Consider the following 13,203-nt stretch of genomic DNA (forward strand, 5'->3'; position numbering starts at 1 on the left):
CACGCTATGTCTTGGGTAGACTTCATTGAGGAGTTCAACATTAAGTATTTCAACATGCGAGCGATGAACACTCAGCAGAAGGAGTTTGCGGAGCTGAAGCAAAGGACGATGACTGTGACTGAAGCTGTTAGTATGTTCAATCAATTGGCCAGACTGTGTCCTCACTTGGTTCCAACAAAGACAAAAAGAGTTAGGAGGATGATGGGAATGTTTCGACCGGAATTGGCCTTAGCCATTGATAGTGGAAGTCAGCCACCTACCACAGTCGCCGACTGCCTCGAACGTGCCATGCGAGCTGAATACCACTTGATCCAAGTAAATGAGGAACGAGCCCAGTTTTACAAGGCTCGAAAAGAGGAGAATGGTCAAAGCAGAGGACCCGACAACAGGAAGCCAAACCAATCAGGAAATCCCCAGCCTAACCATAACCGCCAAGGCTTCAAGGCACAACCCCAATGGAATGGGAATGGAAAGAAGAGAAAACATCCTGGAAATGGTGGAAACGCCAACAACAAGGTCAAGGTAGAGGGAACGACCTTTCCAGTATGCAAGACTTGTGGAAAGATGCATCCTGGAGAGTGTCGGAAGGGAACCATGACTTATTTCAAGTGTGGTCAGCCTGGTCACTTTCTCAAGGATTGTCCGAAATCAATTTCCTCTCAGAATGGACAATATCAGCAGCACAACCCGAATGGACGACTTAACTTCATGCAAGCTTCCATCAAAGGGTCACAGATTTCCCAAGGTCGTTTAGAAGCACCTCCAACCACCCAAATTCCACCACCACAACAAGCCCGCATCTACGCTTACACCAACGCCGATGCTCTAGCCAGCTCTTCGAATGTGGTAGCAGGTCAGCTTCCTATAGCTCATTTTGATGCTTTAGTATTGTTTGACTCTGGTGCTACGCATTGCTTTATTTCGTTAGAATTGGCTAGGAAATTAGGCGATAGTGTAGTAAAAACTAATAAGGTTTTCAGGACGGCATTACCGTCTGGCGATGAGTTGTTATCGGAGTACTGTCTGGAAGGAGTATCGATAATTATAGGTGGACAAGAGTTAAAGAGTGATTTCATTTTCTTAGAAATGAAAGACTTTGATGCTATCTTGGATATGGACTTCTTAAGCTAGAATAATACAATGATCGATTGTCGCCGAAAAAGAGTAATCTTCAAACCGGTAACGGGAAGAGGGTTTACCTTTGAAGGAAGGCCACTCAAGAAATCTAAGATGTTGGTGTCAGCATTACAAGCTAGAAGATTGATGAGTAAAGGGTGTTATGGATTCCTAGCGTCGGTAGTGGACAAGTCTAAGGATGTAGAAGCAACTCCAAACGACGTGCCCGTGGTGAAAGATTTTGTTGATGTTTTTCCTGAAGAATTACCAGGCTTAGCTCCAGAGCGTGAGATTTCTTTTGGGATTGAATTATTACCTGGTACGAGACCGATCTCTAAGGATCCTTACCGAATGGCACCAGTCAAACTCAATGAGCTACAAACACAACTTCAAGAGTTGTTGGATAAAGGATTCATTCGCCCAAGTCATTCACCATGGGGAGCACCGGTTTTATTCGTGAAGAAGAAAGATGGATCTTTAAGCATGTGCATCGACTACAGAGAGCTTAACAAGGTTACTGTCAAGAACAAGTATCTGCTTCCTATGATTGATGACTTGTTTGACCAACTCAAGGGAGCGAAGGTATTCTCAAAGATTGACTTGCGATCCGGCTATCATCAATTACGAGTCAAAAAGGACGACATTCCAAAGACTCCTTTTCTCACCCGTTACGGTCATTACGAGTTCACGGTCATACCTTTTGGACTCACTAACGCCCCAGTAGCATTCATGGATATGACGAATAGGATCTTTAGCGACGTCTTGGATAAATTTGTAATAGTCTTCATTGATGACATTCTGATTTACTCTAAGAGTGTCGAAGATCACGAAGAGCACCTGCGAGTTGCACTACAGACATTGAGATGACATCAGCTATATGCCAAATTCTCGAAGTGCAAATTTTGGCTGTATAAGGTGCATTTCCTTGGTCACGTGGTTTCTAAGGATGGGATCTCCGTTGATCCTTCCAAGATAGAATCTGTGAATAATTGGAAATCGCCTCGAAGTGTGACAGAGATCAGGAGTTTTCTCGGTTTAGCAGGCTACTATAGAAGATTTGTTGAAGGGTTTTCTACATTAGCTGCTCCACTCACCGCCCTCACGAAGAAAGATAAGAAGTATGAGTGGACTGAGAAATGTGAAGAGAGCTTTCGCGAGTTGAAGAGAAGACTCACCACCGCGCCAATCCTTATAGTCCCTGAAAGTGGAGAACCTTTGTCTATTTACAGCAATGCGTCAAAGACAGGTCTTGGTGCCGTGTTAATGCAAAATGGAAAAGTAGTGGCTTATGCATCACGACAACTCAAAAATCACGAGAGGAATTATCCTACTCATGATTTGGAGTTAGCCGCACTGGTTTTTGCTCTCAAGATTTAGAGACACTACTTGTATGGCGTTGGTTGTGAGATATTTACCGATCATAAGAGCTTAAAGTATATTTTCACTCAAAAGGAGTTGAACATGAGGCAAAGAAGGTGGCTAGAATTGGTTAAGGACTACGACTGTGGTATCCATTACCACCCCGGAAAGGCAAACGTGGTAGCAAATGCCTTAAGTAGGAAGGGTGAGGCTAGACTATCGATGATGCGAGTTTTATCTCCTTAACTCACTGATGAGATCAACAATTTGGGAGTTGAAATTGTCACACAAGGATTAGCCAATATGACCTTACAGTCAGATCTTTTTGAGGGGATCAAGGAAGCGCAAATGCGTGATCCGGAGATGTCAAAGTTAAAAGACGATGCATTGGAAAGCCAAGAGTCAAATTTTTTCATTTCGGAGAATGATGTACTCTTTTTCGATGGAAGGATTTGTGTATCCAACGAAGATGAGTTACGAAGGCAAATTCTTATCGAAGCACATGAGACACTGTATTCAGTCCACCCAGGTTCCACGAAGATGTATCAAGACCTTCGAGAACACTTTTGGTGGAACGGAATGAAGGGTGACATTGCAAAGTTTGTCAGTAAATGTCTTACCTGCCAGAAAGTGAAAGCCGAACATCAACGACCAGCTGGAGAATTACAACCAATCGAAGTTCCTGAATGGAAGTGGGAACAAATCACAATGGATTTTGTGGTTGGTTTACCTAAGACGGTTGAGGGTTATGATGCTATCTGGGTAGTGGTGGACCGTTTGACCAAGTCTGCTAGGTTCATCCCGATGAAGGTCACGTACTCCGTGGAGAAGTTAGCTGAGTTATATGTGAATAACGTGGTGAGGCTACATGGCATTCCTCTGTCCATCATCTCAGATCGTGACGGTCGTTTCACTTCTAACTTCTGGAGGTGTGTGCAAAAGTCGCTGGGATCGCAACTAAAGTTTAGCACCGCTTTTCACCCCCAAACGGATGGCCAATCCGAGAGGACGATTCAGACCCTAGACGATATGCTAAGGGCATGTGTCATGGATTTTGGTGGGAGTTGGAGTAAGAGGCTGTCACTTATTGAATTCTCATACAACAACAGCTACCAAGCCTCAATCGGCGTTGCACCGTATGAAGCTCTCTATGGGAGAAAGTGCCGATCTCCAATTCACTAGTTTGAAGCGGGAGAAAATAATCTCGAGAAAACATATTTTATCCGAGACACAACAGAGGCTATCAAGAAAATTCATGATCGAATGGGAACTGTCCAAAGTCGACAGAAAAGTTACGCCGAAAAGAGAAGGCGGCAACTGGAATTTCAAGTATGAGATTTGGTGTTCTTGAAGGTAGCACCTCTCAAGGGTGTGATGAGGTTCGGCATGAAGGGAAGTTGAGCCCGAGGTACATTGGTCCTTTTGAGATCATAGAAAGAATCGGAAAGGTAGCCTACCGTCTAGCCCTGAATCCCGAGTTAGCATTGGTGCACAATGTGTTTCATGTCTCGATGCTCAAGAAGTACCTACCTGACCCAACGCACAACTTAATCCAAGAGCCCATCCAAGTTCACAAAGACTTGACGTATGAAGAGAAACCTGTCCAGATTCTCGATCGCGAAGAGAAATTTTTGAGGAACAAGGTGATTCCTTTGGTGAAAGTGCTATGGCGGAATCATAAGATAGAAGAAGCTACTTGGGAACGGGAAGAAGACATGAAAACACGATATCCCGATCTTTTCAGAGATCTTTAGTATGTTCAAGTAAGAATTCTTATGTTTTTCTCGACTTTTGTTAATTTTCGGGACGAAAATTCTAATAAGTATGGGAGATTGTGAAATCCCAATTTTTTTTTTAGCTTAATTAAAAAGCTAAAAATTTTGTGTTCGAGTTACGTTAGTTCTTTTTTAATAAAGTAGTAGTGAATGATTTATTTATGTGGTAGTTTTTGAAGTTTTATTTTTTATGTGTGCTTTAGAGTGTTTTTGAGTTTTTTTTTTACTATACTCTTTAGATTATAAAATATGGATATAATATATATAAGCTATATATTATAAATAATTTATGTGTGTATATATATACATACTTTACATATATTATTTTATAAGCATATATATTATAGTTATAAATTAAGGGTAATGTATATATACGTAAGTAATATATATATATAATATATATATTACGTTACATTATATAATATAATATAATATAACATAATATTAGTAATATAATATTATGTAAGTAATATATTACGTTACATATTAGTACGTACATTACTTCGAAACACATGTAGCGGCATGTGTATACATATAATAATAATTATAAAAAAAAAGTAGGATTATGGTTTGGGCTTTTAGGGTTTAATTAAGCCATATTTAAACATCCTCTCCTCTTCTTTTAACGCTTCTTCTCTGCTCTCCCTCCCACATCCCTCTCTTGGTTTGAAAATTCGTAGCACCAATTAGGTATGCTTTCTTTTCTCTATGGTTCGGATTCTTTGAAAACGGTTTCTTAAAACGCTTGCCCTAGTTTCAAAAGTTAGGTTTATGTTCTTATATCTAAATCTTTAATCGAAAAATATTTTTATGAATTATAGAATATTTTCCGATTATTTTCAAATCAGTGGATAGACCTGAGACATATTCCCGATTTTCAGACTTCAAACGCTTACTGTATATTCAACAAATTTGGTTTTGCGTTGATTCTTTTTGGAAACGTTAGGTTTAAATTTCTTCTATCTAAATCTTTAATCGAAAAATATTTTTATCAAATACATAACATTTTTTTGATTATTTTAAAAACGGTGCGCAGACAGTTTTTGACAAAGATTTTAAAGTTATATTTTAGCACTTCTTTTATTTTTAATAAATAGTTAAATAACTATTTTGGCCGTGATGGCTTTACAAAAAGTGATCCAACTTATGTTTTATACGTACTGGAATTTTTACAGAAGTTTTCTCAGAGTTTTAATTTTTCACCGAAACCCTAATAGCCAAGGGTATTTTGGTAATTTCACTTTGAAAGTCGTTTTTGAAAATTTTCAGAACCTGAGTTGTCTTTAGAACTTCTTCAACAGTAGCTTAATAATATTTTTCCCATCGATTAGGTTCCGAGTCGCGTAGCTTTTCCGACCCGTCTAGTTTTCCCGAGCCGTCCTCGATCAACGGACGTAATTTCCGAAGCGAAGGTGAGAGTAATCTCACTGTAACACGGATTAGTTCAAAAATATATTATGTATTATGTGATATGAAGTATTTATGTATGGTGTGGATTTTTGTGTGTGTGTTTGTTCGGAATGTGCTTGGTATGATATGATATGACGATATGTTAGTTTATGTTATTATCTTATGCTGTGTATTAGAATATCTATAAAACGTCTTATCTTTCTAGCGATGTTATCATGTATGTTTTTTTTAATCTTATGTCGCTCATGCTTTGAACGTAATAAACACGATTAATAAGTTAAGTAAGCAAGAGAGTCGTACCGCCTCAAACTGCGGAGGTAACTAGAGGAATTTCTCGAGCCGAACTACGGGCTCACATAGAGAGTTCCTCATATGTTTATGTATGTGACGGGGCGTTCTATGGGAGGTCGCAGCCCCATGGTTCGTTACCAAAGTGTACACTGAAATCGGTACGGCTACTCTAGGGGACCCCGAACTAAAATAAGATAGACTTTTAACAGGGTATCTCATGTCACGATTAATTTTTTAAAGTACTAATAACCGGTTCATGCATTTTATTTTATTGCTTATGTTTTGTGAGTTATAGTTATTCTCGCTGAGCGTTAGCTCACTCTATGTATATACGTCCGTGTTGTAGGTAAACAACATATGAACAAGTGAGGAGGGTGGATCAGTGGCGGCGATAGCGAGAGGGTTGGGTTATGGTTGCCGTTTTCGAAAATAAAAGACTTCCGCTTTGCTTTCAGTTTTTCAATAATCCAAACCCAAGGTTTTATTTTTCATGGTTTAAGTTATGTTTTTCAATTCCGTTAAAGGTTACGACTTTATTTATGGTATTTATTTACAATGGTATTTTTGGGTTTTAGTTTCCGATTATGCGACTTCGACTTTTTGGTCGTTTTCGTTCATCAAGTTTTAAATGAAAATTTATTTTTAGGTTATGAGTTTTCAAACTTATATTTTAAGTTCTGTTTTTAAAAAAATTTACCTCAAATTTTCTTAAGTTTTAAAAAAGTAAGATAAGTAAGACGGTCCGAAAAGTCGGGTCGTCACAGAATATTCCTTTGTTGTGTTAAAGTTTTCACTGTGAGTATACGTTTGTTATTATAAAAATTAACTTCAAGTTTACATTTTTGCTGGGAATGTGTTTTGGTGATATATTTTATGAATGTATTTTGCAGAACATGTAGATATTTGCATATTATTTGAGGATGAAATCTGTATATCATCAATGCTTTCAGTTGTGTGTTACAATGACCGATATTATGTTTGACGTAAACTTCTCGAAGTATTGCGATGAAAACGTACCTCAAAGTTCTAATTCCCTTGCTGAGATTGAGTCCTATCTCATTAATGTTATAAAAGATTTGTATTTGGTTATATTTTTTATTATATATTTAGTATAGTTTCTATTGGTTATAACATAATTATAATTTTTTTTAACAGGACAAATTATATCAAACACACAGAATTGGGAAGATGTGGATTTGATTCTTATTCCTCTCAAGATTTCAATTAATGGAGCAGATAGGTTTTCCCATTGGTCTCTGTTTGCTATAGAGTCAGTCAGTCGCAAGATAATAGTTTTTGATTCATCTATTGGTCGTGAGAACAATAATTTCATGAAAAATGTGAAATGTATTGTAGACAGATGACTAAACTGCTCTCTAAAATAAAAAATCAGAATAAGAAGTCAGATGTCCCTAATGTGTTCAAGCCATATGACTTGGTTTTTGCTGATACACCCAAACGAATAAATTAGTAAGTTGTTCTCATTTAAGTTTTTTTCATTCTTTTTTTTTTTCATTTTAACTTATATTTTTTTTGTATGTTTAGTAATTAATTATATTATAAATTTTATCATTGTTAGTTTATTCATTAATTAATGTAATATTTGTCTTGTTTTTTGGCTTTCAGTTTCGATTCAGGAATCTATGTTGTTGGGTTTGCTGATTTACTTATTTCAAATCGCCCTGTTATGCAAATCGAAGAAATATGCATCAATAATCTCCGGTTGAAGTACAACACTCAGTTATGGAAACATGCCATGGATGGAAGTTATAGAGATCAACAATTTGAGAACATTTGCCGATCTGGAACTTGCACTTACACTAGTTCTCGTTGTTGAAGTTCAAGATTTGTAGTAATCTTTGTATTTAGTATTAGATTTTATATCACTAACTGAAATGGTCTTTCTATTCTACGAATTTGTTTTGTAAAAAAGGATAAGGATTTGTGTATGGTACAATTCTATTTTTTTAAATGTTGATTTGACTTTATTTGTTTGTGTAAATAATTAATTTTTATTAATTTGTTGTTCAGATTCTTGTTTGATGTTCATACCTATTACTTTAAATTATATGTATTTTGTTTTGTTAGTCCCCTTCAAACTGTTTGAAATGTGTTCTTTAATTCTACTTTAAATTATATGTATTTTGTTTTGTTAGTCCCCTTCAAACTGTTTGAAATTTGTTCTTTAATTCTACTTTTTGGTGTATGAATTAGTCTATCTTAAACTACTTTATTTTTATGTAATTTGATACGTGAGTATACTTCGGTTATAAAAATATTCTATTGAGTCTACTTTGTTCAGATGCTAGATTGGCATTCATATCTATTTCTTTAATATATATATATATATATATATATATATATATATATATATATATATTTTGTGTTCTTAGTTCACTTCAAACTGTTTGAAATTTGTTCCTTAAGTTTAAATAAATCTACATTAGTCCCTTATGAATTTTTATGTAGTTTGACACGTGAGTCTACTTTGGTTATAAAAATATTACATTGAGTCTACTTTTTCTGGATGCTTGATTGACATTCATATCTATTAGTTTAAAACATATATATTTTGTGCTGTTAATCCACTTCAATCTTTTTGAAATTTGTTTCTTGAGTCTACTTTTTGGTGTTTAAATAAATCTACATTAGTCTTTTATGAATTTTTATGTAGTTTGATAAGTGAGTGTACTTTGGTTATGAAAATATTACATTGAGTCTACTTTTTATGGATGCTTGATGGGCATTCATATCTATTAGTTTAAAATATATATATATATTTTGTGTTGTTAATCCACTTCAAATTGTTTGAAATTTGTTCCTTGAGTCTAATTTTTGTTGTTTAAATAATATTAGACTACTATGTGTCTACTTTGGTTATGAAAAATTAGCATTGTGTCTACTTTGATCATATAGATGTAGAGAGAGAGAGAGAGAGAGAGAGAGAGAGAGAGAGAGAGAGAGAGAGAGAGAGAGAGAGAGAGAGAGAGAGAGAGAGAGAGAGATGTCCAAAATCTAGCCAGAACTCTTAGCATAACACTTTTAATGCAAAATATTCAACATTCAGCTATAGTCCACCAAATTGTTCAATTTTTTTTAAGAGAAATGAGTACTTATAAACTTGATAATTCACCAAAAACTTGAGAATTCAGTCATTCCCAATTTAAAGAAATTAGTTCTCAATTTAGAATTTAACAAAAAAATACATAATCATAAGTGTTATTACAAAGTCAAATGTTCTTTTGTCAATTTTCTTTACTCTTTTTGCTGTAAGTTGGAGCATTCTTGCAACTTGCCTTGTTGTGTCCTTTTCCTCCACAATTTCCACAAGTCATCCTTGCCCGGAAATTTTTCTCCATTGCTGATGGTATTCTCTTTGTTTTTCTTCTTCCTGGCTGGTTTTTATAGATAGGTGGTTGTGTTACTTCTAATTTAATTTCTGTTGGCACTTCCCAATCCTTTTCATCTCCAACTGGATTCACTATTCCTTCGTATGTTGACCTTTATGTTTCTCTGCCGTACCAATGTGAAACATATCTTGACACCATGAGATTGGCGTTGTCGATTGCTGCCAACGCATGTGTGCATGGAATACCCTGCGTTTGGAACTCTCCACAGCTACATTCTAGTAGGTTCAAATCTACCAAATATTGATGCTCTATGGATTTGACTTGAAATTTCAGGCTTGATATAGACGAAACCTGTATGTTATAAATAAAAAAATAATTAAATATATAAAATATACTCCGATTGTATAAATTTTTAAGCGTGAGTCTACTTTGAATTATTTTTATTATGTTTATTTGAAAATTACCTGCATGCGAAGTGCCCAGTCCTGTTTTTTCTTCACTTCATGATTAGCCCAGTTTGACAATGATGTCATAGTTGAAGCTGCGATCAAACTTCTTTCTGAAAACCATTGTTGCAAGATTGATCTTAATTCTTCGAGAAGTTGTATGATCGGCAGACGCTTTAAATGCTTTACTCTATTGTTCATTGACTCTACTAAGTTGCTGGTTTGGATGTTGTAACGACCTCTTGGATAGTAGCATCGAGCCCACTTTCTTGGGTCTGCTTCTCTTAGATACTTGAACATTCTGTGATCAATTGCATTTATCTCTGCCATAGACTGTTCAAATTCATCTCTAGAGTAGGTGTAAACAACTACTTTATAAGACTCCATAAGACCAGCATTTCTGAACCTTATCTTCAAATTCTGCTTCAAATGGTACGAGCAAATTCCATGTTCTACCTCCGGAAATATTATTTTTATGGCATTCTCTATGCTTTTGTGCCTGTCGGATACTATTACCAACTGTTCCCTGTGATGAAAAGTATGCTTGATTTTATCAAAAAACCAGCAATATGAATCGTCATTCTCCGAGTCCCCTATTCCAAATGCTAAAGGGAAAACTTGATTGTTTCCATCCTTTGCACATGCTGTATATAAAGTGCCTCCACATTGTTTAGTCAAGAAAGTCCCATCGACTACTATTATTGGTCTGCAATGTCTCCAACCTTCAATTGAAGCACTTAATGCGAAAAACATGTACTTAAACCTGTTCATACAGAGATTAATTCAAAATTTAAGTATTAGTGTTCAAATATATAATTTACTGTATAAATTTCATAAGCATTTTACAATTGTACATATGTAAAAATTTTAATTACAAAAATTATATAACAATCGCTAGCTACTATACGTAATTAAACAATATATACAAATACAGTACCTGTTATCATTGTCCTTTTCATAATATGCAACTGTTCCGGGATTTCTTTTGACCAACATGTGCAAGTAGGATGGCAGTTTAGTGTAGTTTTCCTCAATTGTACCTCTAACACTTGTAACTGCATGATCTTTGGTCATCCACGCTTTAAAATAATCAATGGTGATTCCGTATTGCATCTTCATGTGATTCATAATATCTATTGGCCATGAATTTAATCGTTGGATCCTTTAAAGTTCCCTTGATTATATCTCCAATTAACTCCACAGTTGCGTGCTTGTTATCTGATCTCTTGAAATCCGCTGAACATGTATGGTTCTTTTCGTATCCAGTTATCCTGAACTTTTCAGTATTCCCAATGTTTCTTGCCCTAATATACCACTTGCAGTTCTTATCTTCACATCTGTATTGAAATATAAGTTTAATCTTTATTAGTTTTTTATTTTTATAATAAATTAGACAAATATATTAAATTATGTTCATCAGTAAACCAAGACTTATAACTTGAGTAGTTATTACTCTAACATTCAACATAAATGGTTCACAATTATATAACTTAAGTTGAGTGATACATACCTTGCATTGTATGCAATCTTGTTTGATCTAGTAGTATTGTACTCAAAGTGGTATTTCATTTCCATCATAGAGAGTCTATCAATCATCTCCTTTTTAGTACGAAATATCATATCTTCTTCCAAGTCTTTAATATTGTTTTCTGGAATAACTAGAAATGGAGATTCCGCTTCTCCTTTTTTTGAAAATTCATCTTCTTCCATTTTAGGACTCTCATCTCTTTCCTTTCTCTTTGTTTCAGCTTTGTCTTCATTTGATGTATCGTTTTCCACGATTAAAGCACAATTCTTGTACTGTGCATCGTTTTTCAGAAGGTACATCAAGACTTCAAGATTGTCGTCATTTTCAATCCTCATTCCTCTTAAACCTTTATGCTCTGTGTTAAATGATACTTTTAATTCACCATTGTTGTCATTGAAAACTTCCTTGGATAATTTCGTAATGAGCTCAATGTAACTCATTCCTTGACTCAGTAGCACCATCTTTGCATTGTTGTTGATGTATATGTAATCAGCATCCCAAATTCCACCATATTTTACAACAATTGGGATCTTTTCCATTATCAAAATTAACCCTGCAAATATACATATATTATACATCATCAAATTTCTTTTAAGTGTAATAATTTTTTATCTGTGTTTATACACTACACTATCTGTGATTATACACTATCTGTAATTTGTTATGTGAGTTTACTTTTACCCGTGTTTATGATGAATTGAAAATTTTTCGGTATGCAAATCTACATTTTATTTAGAAATGCGTCACTGTTAGTCTACCCTAAATATTCTAATAATACAATTCATTTGTGTTGCTGGATGAATCAATCATTGTGATATCATACAATTGTAAACTTCGTTTTAGTGCAATGTGATACCCAAAATTCATTATGAGTTTACTTTCAATCTATTGAGCTTTGGACTGTGAATCTACTTTATTTCTCTGTGAGTCTAATAATGTTATTCTTACTGTAAATTCGTTTGTTTGTAAAAATAATGAAATTCTAGTAGTCAATACCTGTGATCAATGTTGATGACAAAGAATTTCTAAGGAAAATAGTCTGAATAATCGCTGTGAAAGAAGAAAAAGGAATTGCCGAGAAAAATCGTTGGAATAATTTCAATTTTTTTAGTTGAAAAGCAAAACATATGAATCTTCATTTTTTTTTTCATTCTAAAATGTTGGATCATACAGCAAAACAAAAACCTAATTTTCAATTTCAGTTTCCAGATACAAGTAATCAAATATTCGAACCTCAAAAATTTGACTTTTGCAGTGAAAGTATTTGAGGACACACTTCGAATTTCTCATGTGTCGATTTTGATCGGCGAGCGAAGACGAGGAGCCGAGAACACGAATTTCGGCCAGAGATTCTTCTCCATTTTACTTTGACCTTCGATTTCGAACGCCGAGTGAAGACGAGAGCGGAGAACACGTTTTTGGACCGAAAAATCTTCGTTGTCGACCTGGACCTTCGATTTCGAATGGCGATTTTGTTTTAGAATGCTCGACTTTGGATTTTGGAAGGAGACTCTTCGTCGTTCTTCTTCGCGAGTGTTTCTTAGAACGTTTTTTTGGTTGTTTGAAGTAAGGGTATTTTAGTCCAATAATTGCTAAAAGTGACTTACTTGCAACACGTTATTTTGAGGTGACATAGCTTCAATTTTGTCCATAAGAAATGACTTTTGTGCAAATCTCTCCAAAACGCATTGCTTTAGTAGCAAATCCTCTTCTGATGTGTGTTGAATCGATGGGCTTGTGCCTGAAGTGCATGACGCTAGGCTTCTTACAACGGTTTTTATTTTTTATTTTTTATTTTTTATTTTTAGGTTTATTCCAAAAGTATGACGCCTTCAATACTTTTGGACAAAAATCCAATATTTCAAAATTAATCCAAAAGTATTACTTTTTTATATTTGTTAGTACAAAATTACCCTCAATGAAATATT

The 13,203-nt window shown here is 35.1% G+C and overlaps 1 protein-coding gene across 1 annotated transcript; it reads right to left on the reverse strand.

The window, feature by feature from the left end:
• Positions 1-9,196: 9,196 nt before the first annotated feature.
• On the reverse strand, positions 9,197-11,814 carry LOC149404516 (uncharacterized). The gene is made up of 6 exons (XM_089607559.1): positions 11,258-11,814; positions 10,990-11,084; positions 10,685-10,880; positions 9,766-10,510; positions 9,497-9,652; positions 9,197-9,346 (listed from the first exon to the last, which is right to left on the reverse strand). Exons 1-6 carry the CDS (start codon positions 11,812-11,814, stop codon positions 9,197-9,199), a joined length of 1,899 nt encoding a protein of 632 aa, XP_089463685.1.
• Positions 11,815-13,203: the final 1,389 nt, after the last annotated feature.

Source organism: Urtica dioica, chromosome 2 (assembly GCF_054948205.1).
Source record: "Urtica dioica subsp. dioica isolate 48M chromosome 2, U.dioica_male_clone48M_v1_H2, whole genome shotgun sequence".
Lineage (NCBI taxonomy): Eukaryota > Viridiplantae > Streptophyta > Magnoliopsida > Rosales > Urticaceae > Urtica > Urtica dioica.

Excerpts from the sequence above, each read along its gene's own strand:
- LOC149404516 (XM_089607559.1), bottom strand. The coding sequence starts at position 11,814 with ATGGAAAAGATCCCAATTGTTGTAAAATATGGTGGAATTTGGGATGCT. Across the intron at positions 10,881-10,989 it reads ATACGAAAAGAACCATACAT|ATATTATGAATCACATGAAG; the intron begins GTTCAGCGGATT and ends CATGGCCAATAG. Across the intron at positions 9,653-9,765 it reads ACTGGGCACTTCGCATGCAG|GTTTCGTCTATATCAAGCCT; the intron begins GTAATTTTCAAA and ends TATAACATACAG.